General features: G+C 19.0%; 3 protein-coding genes across 3 annotated transcripts; all 3 read right to left on the bottom strand.

Annotated features, from left to right (window-relative positions):
• Window positions 1-428: 428 nt before the first annotated feature.
• Window positions 429-1,390, bottom strand: MKS88_000202 (uncharacterized protein; the record flags this gene model as incomplete). Its single annotated transcript, XM_067219288.1, has 2 exons — window positions 429-1,175; window positions 1,304-1,390. The coding sequence occupies 2 exons, from the start codon at window positions 1,388-1,390 to the stop codon at window positions 429-431; spliced, it is 834 nt and encodes a 277-aa protein (XP_067070376.1).
• Window positions 1,391-7,281: 5,891 nt separating this feature from the next.
• MKS88_000203 (uncharacterized protein) lies at window positions 7,282-8,165 on the bottom strand (the record flags this gene model as incomplete). The annotated part of the gene is made up of 2 exons (XM_067219290.1): window positions 7,282-7,956; window positions 8,079-8,165. The coding sequence occupies 2 exons, from the start codon at window positions 8,163-8,165 to the stop codon at window positions 7,282-7,284; spliced, it is 762 nt and encodes a 253-aa protein (XP_067070377.1).
• Window positions 8,166-11,736: 3,571 nt separating this feature from the next.
• Window positions 11,737-13,597, bottom strand: MKS88_000204 (PIR protein; the record flags this gene model as incomplete). The annotated part of the gene is made up of 3 exons (XM_067219291.1): window positions 11,737-11,901; window positions 12,071-13,435; window positions 13,574-13,597. 3 exons carry the CDS (start codon window positions 13,595-13,597, stop codon window positions 11,737-11,739), a joined length of 1,554 nt encoding a protein of 517 aa, XP_067070378.1.
• Between the last annotated feature and the right edge of the window lie 5,259 nt (window positions 13,598-18,856).

Here is an 18,856-nt window from a genome sequence, read left to right on the forward strand (position 1 = left end):
TTCAATCTACAAAATGATAAAAAAATATAAAGCAGTATTTTCTTTGTAACTTAAATATAAATTAACATGATAAATTACTGAAATTATATAAGTTGTCGTATTATATATTCATTAATACCTACAAATATGTATTTTACATAAAAGCCAGATGAAATTCACAAGTATATATACCAGGGAATAATTTTTAGTTATGAGGAACAATAGTTCATAATACAAATTGAGAAACTTTAAAACATTTAAATTTATAATAACACTAAAAACAATATACATTACATCTGTATATAAAACTTACTATGTATACGTTGGTCAACATGTAAAAAGTATGCTATTGTGGGTATATTTATTAAGTCTATTACTGAGGAAAATATATATTTCTTTTCATGGCGAAAATTTTTTTATAAAAAGTAACATAATTACTTTTATTCATTTTACCTTTTACGGTACTTAATTTTTTCATATTTTTTAACTTTTTTGTGGTAATAAACGATTCTTGATATAGTTATGATACAATATATAATGAAGGGTATGACGTAAAATAGATTGAAAAGAAGTGGTATGGTATAACAACACTTACCACTATCACTAGCTGATGGACACTTATACTCTAATAACGGTTTTAAGAATGATTCCCCCAAATAACTGTCTATATTTTTGGACCAATCACTTGAAAAGCTCTTCAATATATCAACTAACCCCCATACAAGGCCATAACTACCACAGTAATCTAATACAAATGACAACGATAACAATATGAAAAATATTAAAGTTGGAGCAAGTTGCGATGCCAGTTTTTTACGTATAATTTTTTTGTAAATCTTATTACTAAATGTTCTGTTATTTTTAAGAAAATCTTCATAATCAAGTTCTTTGAATATTTTTTTTTCTAAACGAGAATATTTTTTTGTTTCAGGTATATAACATTTATTTTTATTAGCATGTTCATTCCATCCAACTTTATTCAGTGAACATTCATTTGGTTGCATTGTTGTTCCTGTGTCCCCTATTATATTATTAGATATATATATTTTTTTGTTTAATTCATTATTTGGTATCTCATTTTTTAACTCTACAATGCATAAATTCTTATCGCGTTTACATTTTGCCAGCAATCGAAAAGTTCCATTTAATTTACTGTCTAGTTTGTAGTTCTCATCCAAGTATTTGCTAAAAATATTCTATAAACGTAAAGTAAATATTTATCATACATAAGATTAAATAATCTCATGCTACAAAAAAGCATTGATATAAAGTAAACTCAAAAAATATGAATAAAAAATAAAATTTTCTAATAACAATTTTATACCACATCTTTGTAAAAATAGCATATCAAAGATAAAAGTACAAAAGTAGAAATTTCAATGAAAAAAAATAGATTCATTTTTTGTTTCATTATATATATATTTAATATTTCAATATATTAAGGAAATAATTAACAATAATGTAATATTCATTTCATGAAAAAGGACACTATAATTATTTATTTAGTTTGTTTTTGTTATTATTATTATTTTTTCGTAAAAAGTGAATAGTATATATGTATTCTGTTATTTTTTACAAAAGAACCAAAGAAAATTAACTTAAAAAATATATTATAAAGTTTTTATTATAATCCTAGCTTTAAAAAGGTAATTTGAATTAGAATAATATCATTCGAATTCAATAACATATATTCAAAATATATAAATTATCTGTTTAATACATTAAATTAGATAATTATTTAATAATTATTTTAAATATAAAATAAAGAATATAGTATTTCATTTCTTAATATATTGAATATATACCTAATATAGAGAATATAGAGAATACTTTGCGCTATATTTTAAGATAATTATTACTGTTTTGATTGATATATTTATATTATTAATTTTAGCATAAAAATTATATTTTTGGAATAATTTTTATTATTATTAAATCATTAATTATTATAACAATATAATTAATAGTAATAACAAATGATGAAATCTATACTCTGTACAACTTTTTGTAACATAAATTTTATAGCATTCCCATTAGTTACTACGTAAACACATACTTTTCTTTTATGATCCATGATATATTTTTAAAATAAAATATACAAAATAGGAACAATTCTACAAAGAATAGTTATTTTACACGCAAATAAGATCATATTTTTTATTTCTATAATATAAATATTCAAAGTAAAAGTTTTTAATTATGTATTATTTATATTAACATTTCTAAATGTGAATTTAGTAAATATAAGGACATAATATAATTTTTCCTTTTTTAATATATATTTATATTTTTAGTAGTAATATAATAAAAAAAAAAAAAAATTTATGGAATAATTTTTATGTAAAAAATATTAAATTCTAATGATGCTGGTTTACCATTGCATCTGCATAATTACATTAAGAATAAATAAACATTACTATATTGTTTACCAATATATTTTGTAATAAATACTTATTTAATTCTCATATAATATTATTAAATAAACTATTATTCAATTGCAATAATAATATAATAAATGTATCTTTTCCTCTATTTATAAAATTTCTTAATACGCAAATTAGTTATCCCACACATATCTAACCACTACAAATTAAACTTGAATTATAAGTTCTTTCATATATATTAATAATAACCTGAATCTAAACGGACAAGTGTTACATATGTGTGAATGTTATATAAAGAAAAGAATATTATTTCATAAAATATTATATCTTTTAAAATTAATTAAGATAAAATAAAAATAATTAAAAAACATTAAAATATTTATTTACAAGATTTCCAATTTTATTTATATGCATAAATTAAAAATATTGATATTAAGATATCTCTCTCCAGATATATCTGTTAAAAAATTTGAATAACTTATGATTTTTCATTTTATAACTTACATGTTTTCAAAAATATTTACCATATTATTAATAAATCAAATATTTATCTAAAGGGGGGTTTCAGTATAAGCATAACGTAAAGCAGTTTTAACAAATTTTTCGTTTAATAATGTTAAAATTCCATAAATAAATTTCATGCAAAACCATATAATTTATCTTTATTAACAAAATAAATATTAACATTTAAATTATAATATGTTAGATGTCCAAACATTGATAAAAACACTATAATGATTTTATGATCTGTCTATACGTACAACGCGCATATTCTTTAAAATTTATATTGTTTTAAAGAACATTTAATTTTTTAAAAATTCCAAGACATTAATAGAATATAATTACAATTATTCACGTATTAATATTTCTACTGTTGTTTAGGTTAACGCACGAGTAAAAAAAATAACAATAGGAAAAATTTATAAATAAGCATCTATATATAATAATGTTATGCAGGTAATGTATTTATTCATAAAATTTATTTACTTTTAATTTAGAAGTTAATTAATTTTCATTATAAATATATTATTAATTTTTAATGAACTAGTTATTAATTTATACAGAATAAAATAAGTAACTGTTGCAATATAAAAGTTAATATCAAACTAGTTTTATTTTAAAAAATGAATTCTGTTAGTAGAGTCAAAAACATACAATTATATTATAAACTTATTATCATTTTTTTTTTATATTTAGTAAAATTCTGTGACATTATATCTTAAACATTAAAAGGAAATTTAGATGCTATTTCAGATTTTCAAAATGACACGGGTAAAGTGCTAAAAATCCAGGAGAGAAATGTGGCAGTAGTTGAAATAACAAATTTATAATATCAGTCTAGATACCTTTGGATATTTAATTGTACTAAATGAACAATATAAATCTTATAGCATCAAGCATTTTAAAGATTTGAATTACCTATAAAACGCTTAAAAAATATATAGTAATAATACTACTTGGTTTTGAAAAATATAATAAATTTTCGTCCTAATTAAATAATATATTCGTACAAGAGTTTAAAAATATTGATACAGAAATTTTAGAAAACCTTAAGGACTATACAGTTATGATAATGATTTTAACAATTTTAATGGGCAATATTGTTATTTTAATGATAGCGTTTGTATATATATTAATAATTGCTCTGACTTTTTTATTTAACATTACGATAAATAACAGAAAAAAATTAAAAACATTTTTTGTAAAAAATTAAACAATTTTAAAAAAGCATATAATAATAAAATGAGTAATGTAACATATTGTCCTGGTGTACCACAAATTTTACCACCTCCAAGAATAAATTATGTATTTGTTGCCAGTTTAACAAAGCTGCAGTATTACTAACAACGTTCACCTTATTTTTTTTATATAAGGTTAATTAAAATTTTAATTAATAATGTGAATAATGTATCACAATTCGTATAATTCATTTTAGCACGAAGTTATCAAAAAAGAAAATAAAGCTTTTAAGTACATATATATGTTTTTTTCTTCATATATATTTGTCCAATGATATCATATCTACGAATTTGTTTACAAAAAAAAAAAAAAATAATAAACTTAAAAAAGTTGAAATATAAACAACAGAATTCCTACAAAACATCCATAATGGACAAAATATAAATTATGAAAGAAGTTTACATAATATATGATATCAGTACCGATGTAATACTTGATACAAAATTACAGTTTATATTGTTTTCATTAAAAAATAGAACACTCATTTATATAAAATTTACATATAATGGAAAATTTAATAATATATAAGACAAAATAAATATAAAGAATGTATAAATTTGTGTAAAAACTACAAAAATAATAATATAAAAAATTTTTAAAGAAATGGTTGACATAAATACAGCACTATCGTATACATCAGAAATAGAAAAATTCACATATGCATGAGACTTTTTTTAGGATGAAAAACAAATAATTTTAAAACATAAACACGCAACGCAAGATTAAGAAGAAAATGTTGATTTTCGTACATAATAATATGAACTAATTTTTATTACTTAAGTATTAAAAAAAGGCGGAAAATGAGAAAAGAAGAAAAAAGCAACAAAACGGAAAAATTAAAAATGACACCAATAATTTATACATAAATCAAAAAATAAAAAACTTAAAAAAAAACATTAATTAAAAGAGAAAAATAATATATATATTTTAAATATAACTAACATTATTTTAAACGTTTATTATTATTTATTTTGTTACAATTAAAAAGAATTAAAATTTCAACCCACTATGCAACAATATATTGATGTCTATATCTCATATATATTCTATGTTAAATTGTAGTGGGGTCATTGTTCAAGATAATATGCTATGTGAAATTTAGTATTTCTTGAATTTAAATGAGAATATTTTTATCCATTATTTAATAATTGATAAATATATTCATCTCAAGCACAACAATTAATTTTTTTCTTATTTAATACCCTTTTATATATGTAACATCCAAGAGGTATACACAAAAGGATACGTCATAAATAGGAAATATATATATATATATATATATATACTATATAATTATACATTTCTCAGTAAGTCATATTATAGTTACGACGAATAGTATTTATGTTCCTATAAATCATTTTTATTTACTTTATACAAAAGGAAAAATACGACAAATATTCCTATCAATGTAATGGCAAATAACATTAAATATGAAACAAATCAGGAAAATTGAAAGGTATTTCCACTAGTGGTTCCCCATATAATTCGATCTATAGCCTCCATGGAACTCATTACAAACATATTACTAAACATGAGGTATGTGAGAAATTGGAAAACCTGTTTTTTATTATGTAAATTTTTCAAATACCCTTCTAATTTGGACAATAGAAATATCAGAATAATCACTTTATTTTTATTTTTTCACATAACAATGTATTTTCTCCAATATAACTATACATCTGAATATAATTTATTAATGTAGATAAGATATTTTTTGAATTATAATGAATATCACATCCAAAATAATAAAACAAAAAATGTGCATTAACGAAATTATACCACGCCATTGAAACAATGGAATAATCTAGTATAAAGTATAAATCCAAATGTTTCTATAATAAGGAAATGGTTAATTATATTTTTCATGATCTTTTATTTATAGTAATACTTTCTGTAAAAACAATAGTGCTAAACATGTGGTTCATACTCCTGATACACATAAAGGCATTATTTAATTTGTTAAAATTGTCAATTATTGTTTTTAATAATAATTTAATGACATATTATACTATATTTACATGTATATGTATTTCAAACTGCATAATAAGTTATATAACAAAGAAAATTATAAAAATAATAAAATATAATTTTTTCACAAATACATTTATATAATATTAACTTGAAATATTTCTAACATAATTAATCTATAGGAATTATTTTTATAATTCACATACAAATTCAACATATGATAAATAATTTATTCTTTTTAAATAAATTATTTCAGCAATAAAAAAATTCCTTTTGTTTATATTTTAAAGTATAATATTAAAAGAAAAAGAACAAATTTTAAAGATTAAAAAAATATTTTTTAAATTTAAGTTGTTTTTCCTTCAAATTTACTTTTTTTTTTTACGTTTATAAATAAAAAAATATTTCAGTTTCTTAAAATTTTGAAGTTTATGCTTTTCATTTTAAAAAAGAATTGTATATTTAATTATGTACCTAAGCTCATAAAATAAAGTAGAAGGGGTAAAATTAAAATATTAACCATATTTCCTAAATTATGGAGTCTGCTTATAAGGATATTTCTTTACTATATATTTTTAACTCCACAGTTATACCATTTAAAAGCATAATATGTGTATTAAAAATATTTTTTAAAATAAATATATATCATAATGTATATATGATAATGCTTATTTCCTAAAATAAACTGTAAATTCTCTTTTGTGTTAAATATATATATATATATATAACGCGGTACATTCAATTAAATTCATAATGTACTAAAAAAGAAGTATTTTGTTTATAATTTTAAAGGAATAATGTCGTTTTTTACTTATACAACATATAATTATTTAAGACTAGAAAAGAACAAAAAAAAATAATTAATAGATTTTTTAATAGTAATAAATATAATTTGGTATAAACATAAGTATTATTATACAATTACACTTCTACACATTAGTATTAAATAATATACAATGTTTGTTTAAAAAATCTAGTTAATACAGATATATATATATATGAACCGAAATGCTCTGTTTAGCTAAGAAAATATATTGAAACAAAAAATGAAAAAACTTATTACATTAAAATTAACTAAAAAACAGTTATTATATTTATGTCATCATTGCTATGCATCAAAAAGTTCAGGTACATTGAAGTAAATTTATGAAAGTTCAGTAATTATAGGTATATTTGTTATCAATATATATCAACTAGGAAATTGTAGATGTTATTTGTTAAATATTACTGTCTTATGTAAAGAAGGATAAGTTGTGTTATTCAAACGACTTTTTTTATGTGTTACCTTTATTTGTTTTACAGATATTCTGTACAGATAAAAAACTACAATTATAACTATAAACGTGAGTACAAAGAATCCTCCATAACTCGAATATAGTTTATTATCCAATAAAGTTACATCAAAAACAATTTCTTTCAAATATGGTATTTTGTTTAAAAAATATAGCAGTATTCCATTTACTACATAAAAAATACTTAAAGTAAAAATCCAAAATTGTTTTTTTTTTATACCTTTTTTTAATGAGTTAAAATCAGCAATCGTTGCATTCCTAACTATATTTTTATAATATATTTTGTCAAATGTTCTTTTTCCACTATATGAATTTCTTCCGATGCACGTAGAAGATTTACTTCTTCTAGGTACTTTATAATCTCCTCCATTGTTTAGTGAATATTTATTTGTCCGTATATTTTTTCCTTTAACTATTTTTTCATTATAATATGTATCTTTTTTTTCGTACGTTCCATTGTTGGGTATCACTTCATTTATCCGTACAGTACTTGAACAGTTCTCTTTTTTATATTTTGCTAGTAAACGATAAGTTGTTGGACCTAATTTTCCATCAACATCACATTTCTCATCTAAATATATATTATATTTACCCTAAAAAAACAAAGAAAGCATTCATAATTTTGTAAAATAAATAATATAATACCAACAGAATTATAAATAAAAATAAAACCTAAATAATAGTAATCATACATGTATCCATATTATTATCATACCACTTCATTCTTAAGATGATATCCCCATGTTAAAAGGATAAACGTAGAAATTTTAATAAAAAAGATTAACTTAAATTTTTCTTTCATGATACAAAATTTTAATTATATAATATATTCATTAAGGAAAAAATTAACATTAATATAATGTTCTTTTAATTACAAAGGACATTATTTTTATTTTCCTAATATTTTACCATAAAAAATTAATAATACGTACATAATATAATGCAATTTACAATGAATACAAAGGAAAATAACTTTAAAATTATGTTGTAAAATAATTATCCCAATGTTATTTATAAAAAACTACATTTCATTAGTATAATCTAATATAAATAAATGTCCAATATATATAAATTAATTATTTAATGTATTGCTGTACGTAAATAATTTTATTTTTTATTCCACTGAAAAAAAAAAAAAAAAAAAGATACATGAATACTTCTAAATATTAAGTTTATATGTAATATAAAATGTACAGAATATATATAATTTATTGTTAAATTTATAGAGAGAAACGTAAGTAATCTTAATAATATTTTGTTAATAATAATTATAATTTAATAAACATTATATTATAGAAAAATTGCTTATTCATAATAAAATACTAATTATTTTAACAATATAATAATATTAAAAATATTGAAAAAAAGCAAAAATCCGTTGTATAATTGTGCTATATTACTTATTTTACTAAATCATTTACTATGTAAATTTATAAATTCGTTATTTGTTTATAATATATTAAAAAAATAAAATTTATAACGAAGAAAATTAAAAATAAAATTTTAAAAGTTAAATAAAGAATGATTTTATATTTTTCCAATATACGTTATGGAATTAATAATTTTTAATTATACATAATTTATGCAATTAATTCTAAATGAAAATTTTTAAATATACTTAAATTTTTTATTTTTTTTAAACAATTATATATTTATAAAAAACATTTATATAATAAATAAGAAAAAAAAAGTAATATATTATTAAACTACTGACTTAAAATGTTTTATTCTTGTAAAATAAAAATTGGAATTCTTTATTTTTTTTTTTAAAGTAGTAAATATTTTCATATTTTGTGTAACACAATTACTATTATATAAAAAATAAATATACTATTTTTCTTTTTTAACTAAACATTTTAGTAACTTCATACATATGGATGCTTATAAATATTCAATATTAAATAAATAAATAAATAATTAAATGATTATTTTACTAAAACAATGTTGTACTTTTTATGAGAAGAACAATATTAATAATTTAATAATTAAAATAAATACACAATAAAGTAAATTATGTTCATAAATAATAATAAGATCTCAGATGTATATAAATATTTTAATTAACAGACACTTATTCGAAGAGCATAAATGATTTATCTACAAATAATTTATATATGTTACATATGCCAATTAATAGATATATATATTAATGATTTACCTTTTTTATAATTATAATAAGAATTATATATAATTATAAAAGTAAGAATTATTATATGAGAATTCCTTGTGTTATAAAAGATATTACAAGTAAATTATAATATTTTAGTTATCTTATATTTACTAAAGTCCACATGTTTATTAAAAGCAAGAGCAAATATGTTTTTACTAGTTATAGTACTTTTAGGTTAATTTTAATATAAAATATTAAAATTAATACAAAAAACTTCAAATTAGTAATACGTTATAATATATATACATATATATATAATAGTCTTACAAATAAATTATAATTCTCTTTTAACTTTCAACAGCATTACTGCAGTGCTATATTTATCTCGCATAATTTCATTCCCGATAGATTGAGATTTAGATTTTAAATAATATACATAATTTATTTTATGAAACCATAATTTTAAAACAAGGACACTGGTATAAAAACTAATTAAAATATTTCGTTTCTTCTATTACTAAAAGTTTTCTTAATGCTAATAAGATTATTTCATAATATATTTACTAGTATTGTTGGAAGCATAAAATATATAGTTTTTATTATTAGTAAATTTTAATTTAATTAAAAAAAATAATTCATATTAATATTATAATTAACTATACTTAAATAATATTTTTCAAAATGTTTAATTAATTTTATATAGTAACAATGTAACATTGGAAAAATTAATATAAAACTCCTTATTATAAATATAATAAATAAATAAATTATAGATTAAAAAAAAAAAAAAAAAAAAAATATAATATAAAAAATGAGAAAATAAATTAAAGTAATAGTTTTTAGTTAATTTTTTTAAAATACTAAAAATTGAATGTACAACATATAAGTTAAACAAAATTATATTTTTTTTTATTAGATTATAAGATCTGTTAAAATATTTATATATATCAATGACACAAAAAATTTTATTTTCCAATTGTTATAGATACATATTTATTTGTATAATATATCTTCTAAAGGTTCACATTCAATTTTTTCTTGAACTTTTTTTTTTTTTACTTTATATATATTAATTCTATAACATATAATTAAATTTTTTTTTTAATATTGTATTATTGAATAATAAATATATTTTTACGTGAAAATTGTTCGTTGAACTGCAGCTAAAATATTATCTATAATTATATTAACTAACAATAGTAATATATAATCGTTTAAGGATGCTTAATATAAGTTTCACATATAATACTTGTTATTTTATAATGAGTTTTTGTTAACGCAAATAACTAAATTAATTTGTTTAGTAATAAATCTTTTTTAATAATTTTTTTCATATATATTTATAATATATTCTTCTAACAAAAATATATATTGTACTAGTGAAACATCTCCTTAACATAATTAATATTAAACGTCAATTAAGTAAATGTTTAATATATGTTTTATCAGTTATAGAGTACAAAATATTCATTAACTTCATTTTATATTTATAAATGTAGTGTTTTCCGGATGCATTATCATTTTACCCAAAAACTAATATAAGAATTTATATATATTGTTAGAAATTAAAAACTTTGTTATACAGATTATAACTTAATCCTTAATGTTAACTTTTTATATAAATTTATTTTTTAAAATGAATATAAGTAATATTATTTTTTGAGTTACATCAAGATTATATTTTGAGACGTTAATAGAGCTACAATTTTTTTTGCTAATTTAATTGTTCTAAGTTTATTAATTATATCTATGAATTTAAATTTATTTCTATATTAAATATAACTATAATGTGTTTCTTATATTTGATGCTTCAACTAATCATAAAATGAATTAATTAGACTACATTTTGCGTAAGATTAAAATGAATAAAAATAATCTGCCAATATATTATTAAAACACACGGTGTACTCAAGCCTTAAATTATTACTTAATATCACAATCAAATATATTTTTTTATATAAAACCAATATTAATAGTGTATTCCAAAATTATAGTAATTTATATAAAATAGATATATGAAAAAAAAGTATTATAATAAAAATTAAACTAATAATAATATTAAAAAATATATAAAAAAATACATTCAAATAAATAAAAAAATTTAAAAAAAAAAATGATTATATTTTAATTGTACCTATTTATTTCGTGCTTTTTGTAATTATGGATAATTAATAAAAATGTATATTTATCTCAATTTTGTATGTTTTTTAATATCTTTAAACTTAATCATTTAATAGTATATATAACACCAAGGAAATGATGTTCATTCTTGTATATTTACTACACTAAATCTCCTCCTTTCAGAATTCCTATATGTACGTTTTATGAATCTCCTTGGGAATCTTTGAGTACTTAATTCAGAGAAATTATTCCTATATCTTTTTTTCCTTTTTCTAGCTTTACCTATACATGATCCAAAGGGAGTAAACTAATGAACAAATTAAAGACGTAAAACATATAAAATATGATTAAAATACAATTGCAAAATTTTAAAATAAATTTATTATTAATAGAAACTTATAATGTACTAATAATATAAAACGAAATTTTGTATTTACTTTAACATAAAAAAATAAAACAAAAATTATTCCCATTACTAAAGCAGTTACAATGGAAATACGAACAAAAGTATTTTGTAATATATTAGATTCTGTATATTTTCCAATATTTTCTTGATCAAATGAATTTTTATCATCAGAAAATGTTATTTGATTAGAGTTTAAAACTTGTATACGTCCTGAATAACGTTCCGCTGATTCATTTTCACCAATTCTTTTAACAAATATATTTAATGCTTGCGTTGGCCATGTTTTTCCCTCCTTTAATCGATAAACTTCAGAATTTGCTTCTTTCATAAGAATATCTCGCTTAACCAGTTCCTCTACATACCTCCAAAGTCCTAACGTATCTCCCTTCGATTTCTTAGTAGGACAATGCAGTTTTCCCTCTGCGTCTAATTTCCATCTAAGATCTATCTGTTTTCCTTTTGGGGGGGGAATCATGTTATTTATTGTTTCTGAACTAATAAGTCCTGCTTTTTTCCTAATTTCTTCATGTTGCTCAACCACTTCTGGAATTACACTGTATTCTGCCTTTTTACCTCCTGAAAATCTTTCATTATTCCGTTGTTCTTCACTATTTTCAACGACATTCATATTTCGTGTCAAGTAAGATGCTGAAACTAAACTACATGGTAAATCTCTGCTTTCTTTATTAATATTACAAGTAGTAAAAAGAATTGAGTCCAAAAATTCTTCTTCGAAAAATTTAGAGTGCAATTCTTTTTCAACTGTTTTAGTTTTTCTAAGACTTTCTAGTCCATCACAATTTTCCATACCTGTAGATCGTAATGCAGATAGGAGATTATTAGGCTTATACTCATCATCGCATTTCAAGAAATAATGTGGGCAAAACGATGCATTATTCCAACAACAACTACTTTTTTTATCTTCGTATAATTTACTGATAGCATTAATGTAACTTTTATATTTATTTATACTAACATCCGTACAAGTATTTTTACTTTTAATAATACTATAATTTGTAAAATAATCATATAAATATTTCTCTTTTTTTCTATTTTTCAGTTTTTCTAAACTTTCATGAACAAAGTAATTACAATTATTTATCCTATAATTGGTACTAAGAATAGATCCTAACCTAACAAATTCTTTAACAACCTCTTCTATATTATTACTTGAACCTGATTTAAACAAATTCCTTATTTCTTCATTTACCCAATATGTGTGATTTAAACAATGGCTATTATAATCCTTTGATTTACTTATTTCTGATAAATATTTAAAATTTCTTTCAATTTTTTTACAAAGATGTGTACAAGCAACTTTGTCAATGCATTTTGCATAATTTTCTTCCTTACAAATACTATTTTTAGTCAGATTTTCATCTGAATTAAATTTACTATATGCCTCATAAGAAGGTAGCCTTTTTAAAATTTCATCCTGAAAATCGAATAAATAAAATGTATTAAATAAAAACTGTTGTTCTTATAAAAAATATATTTGCTAATAATTTATGTTAAAAATAATATTACAATAAAGTTGCACAAACTGTTATTTCTATGAAACACAAAAATATACAAAAACGCTTTCGTCTCCTTCCATTCCCACAGTTTCCCTTCAATTTTAGGATGTATGTACTAGAATAAAAAATAAAAACTATAAATATACGAATGTATATTTATTTATATATCGGGATTTCTAAGAATTTTTCTTTTATAATTAATTATGTCCGTTTATATATTGCATATTGTAAAATAACTAAAATATTTCTTAAAAAAAATTATAATGGTATTTTATTTTTTTGTATTTAATAATATTAAATAAAAAGTAAATACCTTAAACACTGATACTATATAGTATCAAACAGTAAATAAGGAATAATATAATATATCACAACTTTATGATTTATATAAATACATAATGAAAAATTATTATAATGTTTTTTTATAATAGTAAATATCATTTTTAGTATACATAAATAAAAATTTACGGTTTAATGATATTTTTTTGAATGATATTTTGTACTTTTAAATATTTACATTGTCCTAATTACGGATGCCAAGTTATATTAAAAAATTTACTTCCTGTACAATACTTATTTCATTATTATACATATTATCATTCTATTAAAATTATATATTTTATCCTAATTTAGGAAATACAATCACAGATGCTCTCATTACCTTCCTTAACTATATTCAAGTTACAAAAAGAAAAAATAAGTAAATGATGGAAATATTTCTATAAAGAACATATGAAACGTAACAAACACGGGTTTTTTAATATGTTAAAAAATATTTCTTATAATTTATACATTTTAATTAAATTCTATTATTTTTTATATAGACTATATAAAAAGAATATAAAATTTTCTACTTTGTTAATTTCAGTTTAAGTCATTGATCAACATTTTATTATTTAAAATATATTAGAGTATCCTTAATAAAAATTTTGTTATGCATTAATTAATTTATAAATAAAATAATCAGATTATTTTTTTTTATAAAACCCTTTTATGAAAAAATTATAAATGTTAATTTACTTAATAATAAGGAGAGAAATATTTTTATTTATCCAGAATAATAAAAATATTGTTACAAATTTAACTGTAAATTAATTTATGTAATCTATTTATGTTAAGCTTGGGAAATATAATTAAAATATCTACTTTATTTTTTGTATATACTAAAATAATATGGAAAGATAATATTACTATTTAATAAAATTTATAGATGCTAGTTAACGATTATTATGCCTTTTTATATTAATAATTATAAATGAACTAAAATATAATTAATTATATAAATAAATTAAGAAAATATTAACGATTATTTTCCTACCTTCCTAGATATATGTCTTTGCTGTAAACAATTTTAAAATAGTTATCATATAAAATTTTATAATTTCGCCAGAAGAAAACCATCATTTATAATAAAACTATTGTACATAAAAAAATTATTACAAATTATATATATTAATTTTTCATTGCAATTTTTTTTATGAATAACAGATAAGATATATTTTATTTTATTTTCTTACAGCTAATATTATTTATTAATATGGATTTTTATTTTAATATACAAATGTAATTCTTAATTTTTTTATAATTTTTGTATTTTTTGGTTACAAACAAGTTATAATTACGTATAAATGCAAGTTTTCTGAATAAACTTGCAATTGCAACGAATAAATAAATAAATATTTATCACTTAATTTTTCCGTGAATAAAAAACAAATAATATATAGTTTTATAAAAGATTTTATACCATAATTTTCATTTATAATATATATTTTTTATGTTATATATTTTATTCAAACGGAAGCATTAAAAATTTTACTACTTAAGGGGAGTATTTTTGTCATTCGTCAGATTATGCAAAATTAAATAATGCTACTTTACGGAAATTACATAACTTTAATAAAATATTTTAATTATTTTGATAGTTATGTAATTTCCTTAAATTATTAAAAAAAAATGTTCTTCCTATGTAAGAATATTTAGTTAATTTTACAGGAATACTCGTGCTTTGAATTTTTTAAATTATACCTTAATATATAATCATTGTTATCATATAATAATTATTTAATATATAATTATTTTTATAATATTTTACTATTTTTATTTATTACATTAATTATGTTGTACAGTAATAAATGATACTCACCAAATTAATTAATATTTAAGTTAAAAAAATTTTTTTAATGGAATGAAGTTCCGGAGAAGAATAGTAAGAATATTTTCTTTTTTTAATGATTATTATAATATTGTTGATTTATTTTTAAACAAAAATTGTTTATTATTAGTAATATAAACATAAATTTCACAGATTAAAGAATAATATATAATATTGATAGACTAATATGTTTAGAAAATCCTCCATTTTTATATATTTAAGAAAATTTTGACATATCTTGTTTATATGGTACATTATTGATAATGATTGATCTTGTTGTAAAATGATATATTAAAACAAAAAACAGTTTATTTTTATCACCTACATTTTATGTTTATGTTTATATTTAGTTTAAGTACATATATTCATATATAATTGAGATGGAAAATATTATAATATGTTTTTATGTAACTGTTAAAAAAACCACTATATTTGGAGATCATTATATATAATATTATTCATAAGGTATAAAATGTGTTATTATTTAAAATTAATATTAATAAATATAAAAAATATGCATATACATTTTATATGTAATGAGCTATTTTAAAAGATACGGAAATTATACGTTAATGAAATTTTATTGTATACTACATTTTTATGTATTATTAAAATGTAAATAAAATTCTTATCATACGAAGCTATTTTTATAATTTTATATTTCACGTAATAATGCTCTATTTTTTATGATCATACTTTTATATATTATGTGTACAAAGATTTATAATCATCTAATTGCCTCATTAGTTACATATCATAGGTATAAAAGAATAAATTGCTATACAGTAGAAGTGGTTTAAGTAAGTGTACGCTTTTATTATAAAAATAAATAAATAATAAATAACGAAAAAACCGTCTTATTTTAATATAAAAAAATGTTCCATTAAAAAAATATATTAATAAAATAAAGCTAATTTATTAAAAAAACTAATTTACCCCCTAATTCAATTCCTTTACCAATTTTAAATATATTATATTTTGTATAAAACTCTTTTGTGTATGTATGGATATATTTTAAATAAATATATACAATATTTATTGTTAATTTTTGAGGAGATAATTCAATAAAAGTGTACATAAAATTATGTTCACATCTTTTGTTAAGCATAAGAAATAAACGAATAAAATACCATCAAACTTAACGATATAACTTCTTTTAATAAATATATTATAGTGACATTTATTCTAATCTTATATTAAAAAATATTTTTTTAATTTCATATTGTTACTTATTATGCTATTCTTTTTTCCTCAATAGATGTGTTATATATATTTTTACACAATTTAATAAGAATAACATAGCTTCCATATTATAATTGTTAGATATCCTGACATAAAATCATTTCTATAGATATATATTATATATAAAAATAAAACATAAAATTTATTATCAATAAAAAAAATTTATTAATTTTTCGGTTTCTAGTATATCTTTAATATAGCATATATTTCTTTTCAATACTAAATGAGGAATATGTAACCCATGATATACATTCATAAATATTTCATTAAATATTTATCCATATACCAGTACTACATTAAAAGTATATAAATATACCATTATATCAAGTTTCCTATTCAATACTTTATAAAATAAAAAATATTAAAAGTAATATAAGAGAAATATCTCAAAATAGTTATTATTTAGATAATTTATTGAATAAATATATTGAAAAATGAAAAAACTTAGGATATTTATAAATATTAATAAAAAATTAAAATAACCTAAAAATAATTTAATTCATAATGACATTTTAATAATTCTTGTAATTTATATCAGATAATGTACTTGTTTAGTAGATAATAAACTAAGTGCAAAATCACTATTTTAATATTGCTATAGGGTAATACAATCCAAAAACCTATTAAAAAAGAAATAAAAAAAAAATATTAAAAAACAAAACAAGTAATATATATAATTAATAATATAATTATTTTACTTTTTTTAAAATCGATATTTGTGTCAAATACCATGAATTATAAAATGCATAATATCTAAAGTAACTATTATTACAATATGAAAATAAAATCACGTAGCATATTAAGAAATGATATATAAACTTTCCATTGTTTAATCCTAAATAAAACTTATTTAGAAAGAAATACAGCAGATTATACTTTAATATGTTCTTAATTATTGTCCTTTAATTTAATATTTAAACGGTATAAAAAATAAACAAAATATATAGATTATTTAAATACAAATTCTCAATATAACATAAATACATATAATTTGTTAATCATTTAGTAAAAACTACAATTAGGCACAAAAATAGTGTAACTGTTGGTTTAAACATTTCCCTTAATTGTAATGATTTAAAATGTTAACTTCTGTAAGTAATTATATCTAAATAATAAATAAAAAAGCACAATATTTCACGATATATTTACATTTTCGCATTTATACTATGTAAAAAATCAAGTCTTTTAAAAAGATTTTTACAACCAATAAATTTTATAAAATATTTCGCATAATACAAATTTTAAAGAATAAATATTGATATTCTCCTTTTGGTGAAAAAAATATATATATACGTTTCCATGTAACGAGAATTATTCATATATATACACTGAATGCAAAAAAAGGTATATTTATGGTTAACAACAATAATGCATTTTCTAAAATAACCTAGAAATATCATCATATTAGACTTTATCGAAAAAAAAGAAAATTATTAGCAAATATAAAATGACACACTCCAATAAAATTATATGAATTTTTCCATTATATATTAGTTTTAATATATATATATATATATATTATTTGTGAAATCTACTTTAACATGAATACGTATATATAGAAACAAAAATTTTAGTTAAGCTGAAGTAATTCCTTAAATTCCAAATTTAAAATTATTCAAACAATAAAAAATTCAAATTAACAAAAGAACTAAAGACATACTTTTTTTTTGTCTCCTTATAAAAACACTGATATATTTAGGTGTATTCATAACATATAAATAGTTATTGTTATAGTTCTTAATTATATCACTAAAGATATATGTATATATGTTAAATTTATCTTTACAGAAATATATATATTACTTTTTATTTAATTATTTCTGAACTTAATATTTTCATATTTTATAACTTTTTTATAATAATAAACAATCACTATTATAAATATGACAACAAATATAAGAAAAGTTACGCTATAAAAGAAAATAAATGATTTATGTATTTTTTC

The sequence above is a fragment of the Plasmodium brasilianum genome (genome assembly GCF_023973825.1).
Source record: "Plasmodium brasilianum strain Bolivian I chromosome Unknown PB_00_06, whole genome shotgun sequence".
NCBI classification, from domain to species: Eukaryota; Apicomplexa; class Aconoidasida; order Haemosporida; family Plasmodiidae; genus Plasmodium; species Plasmodium brasilianum.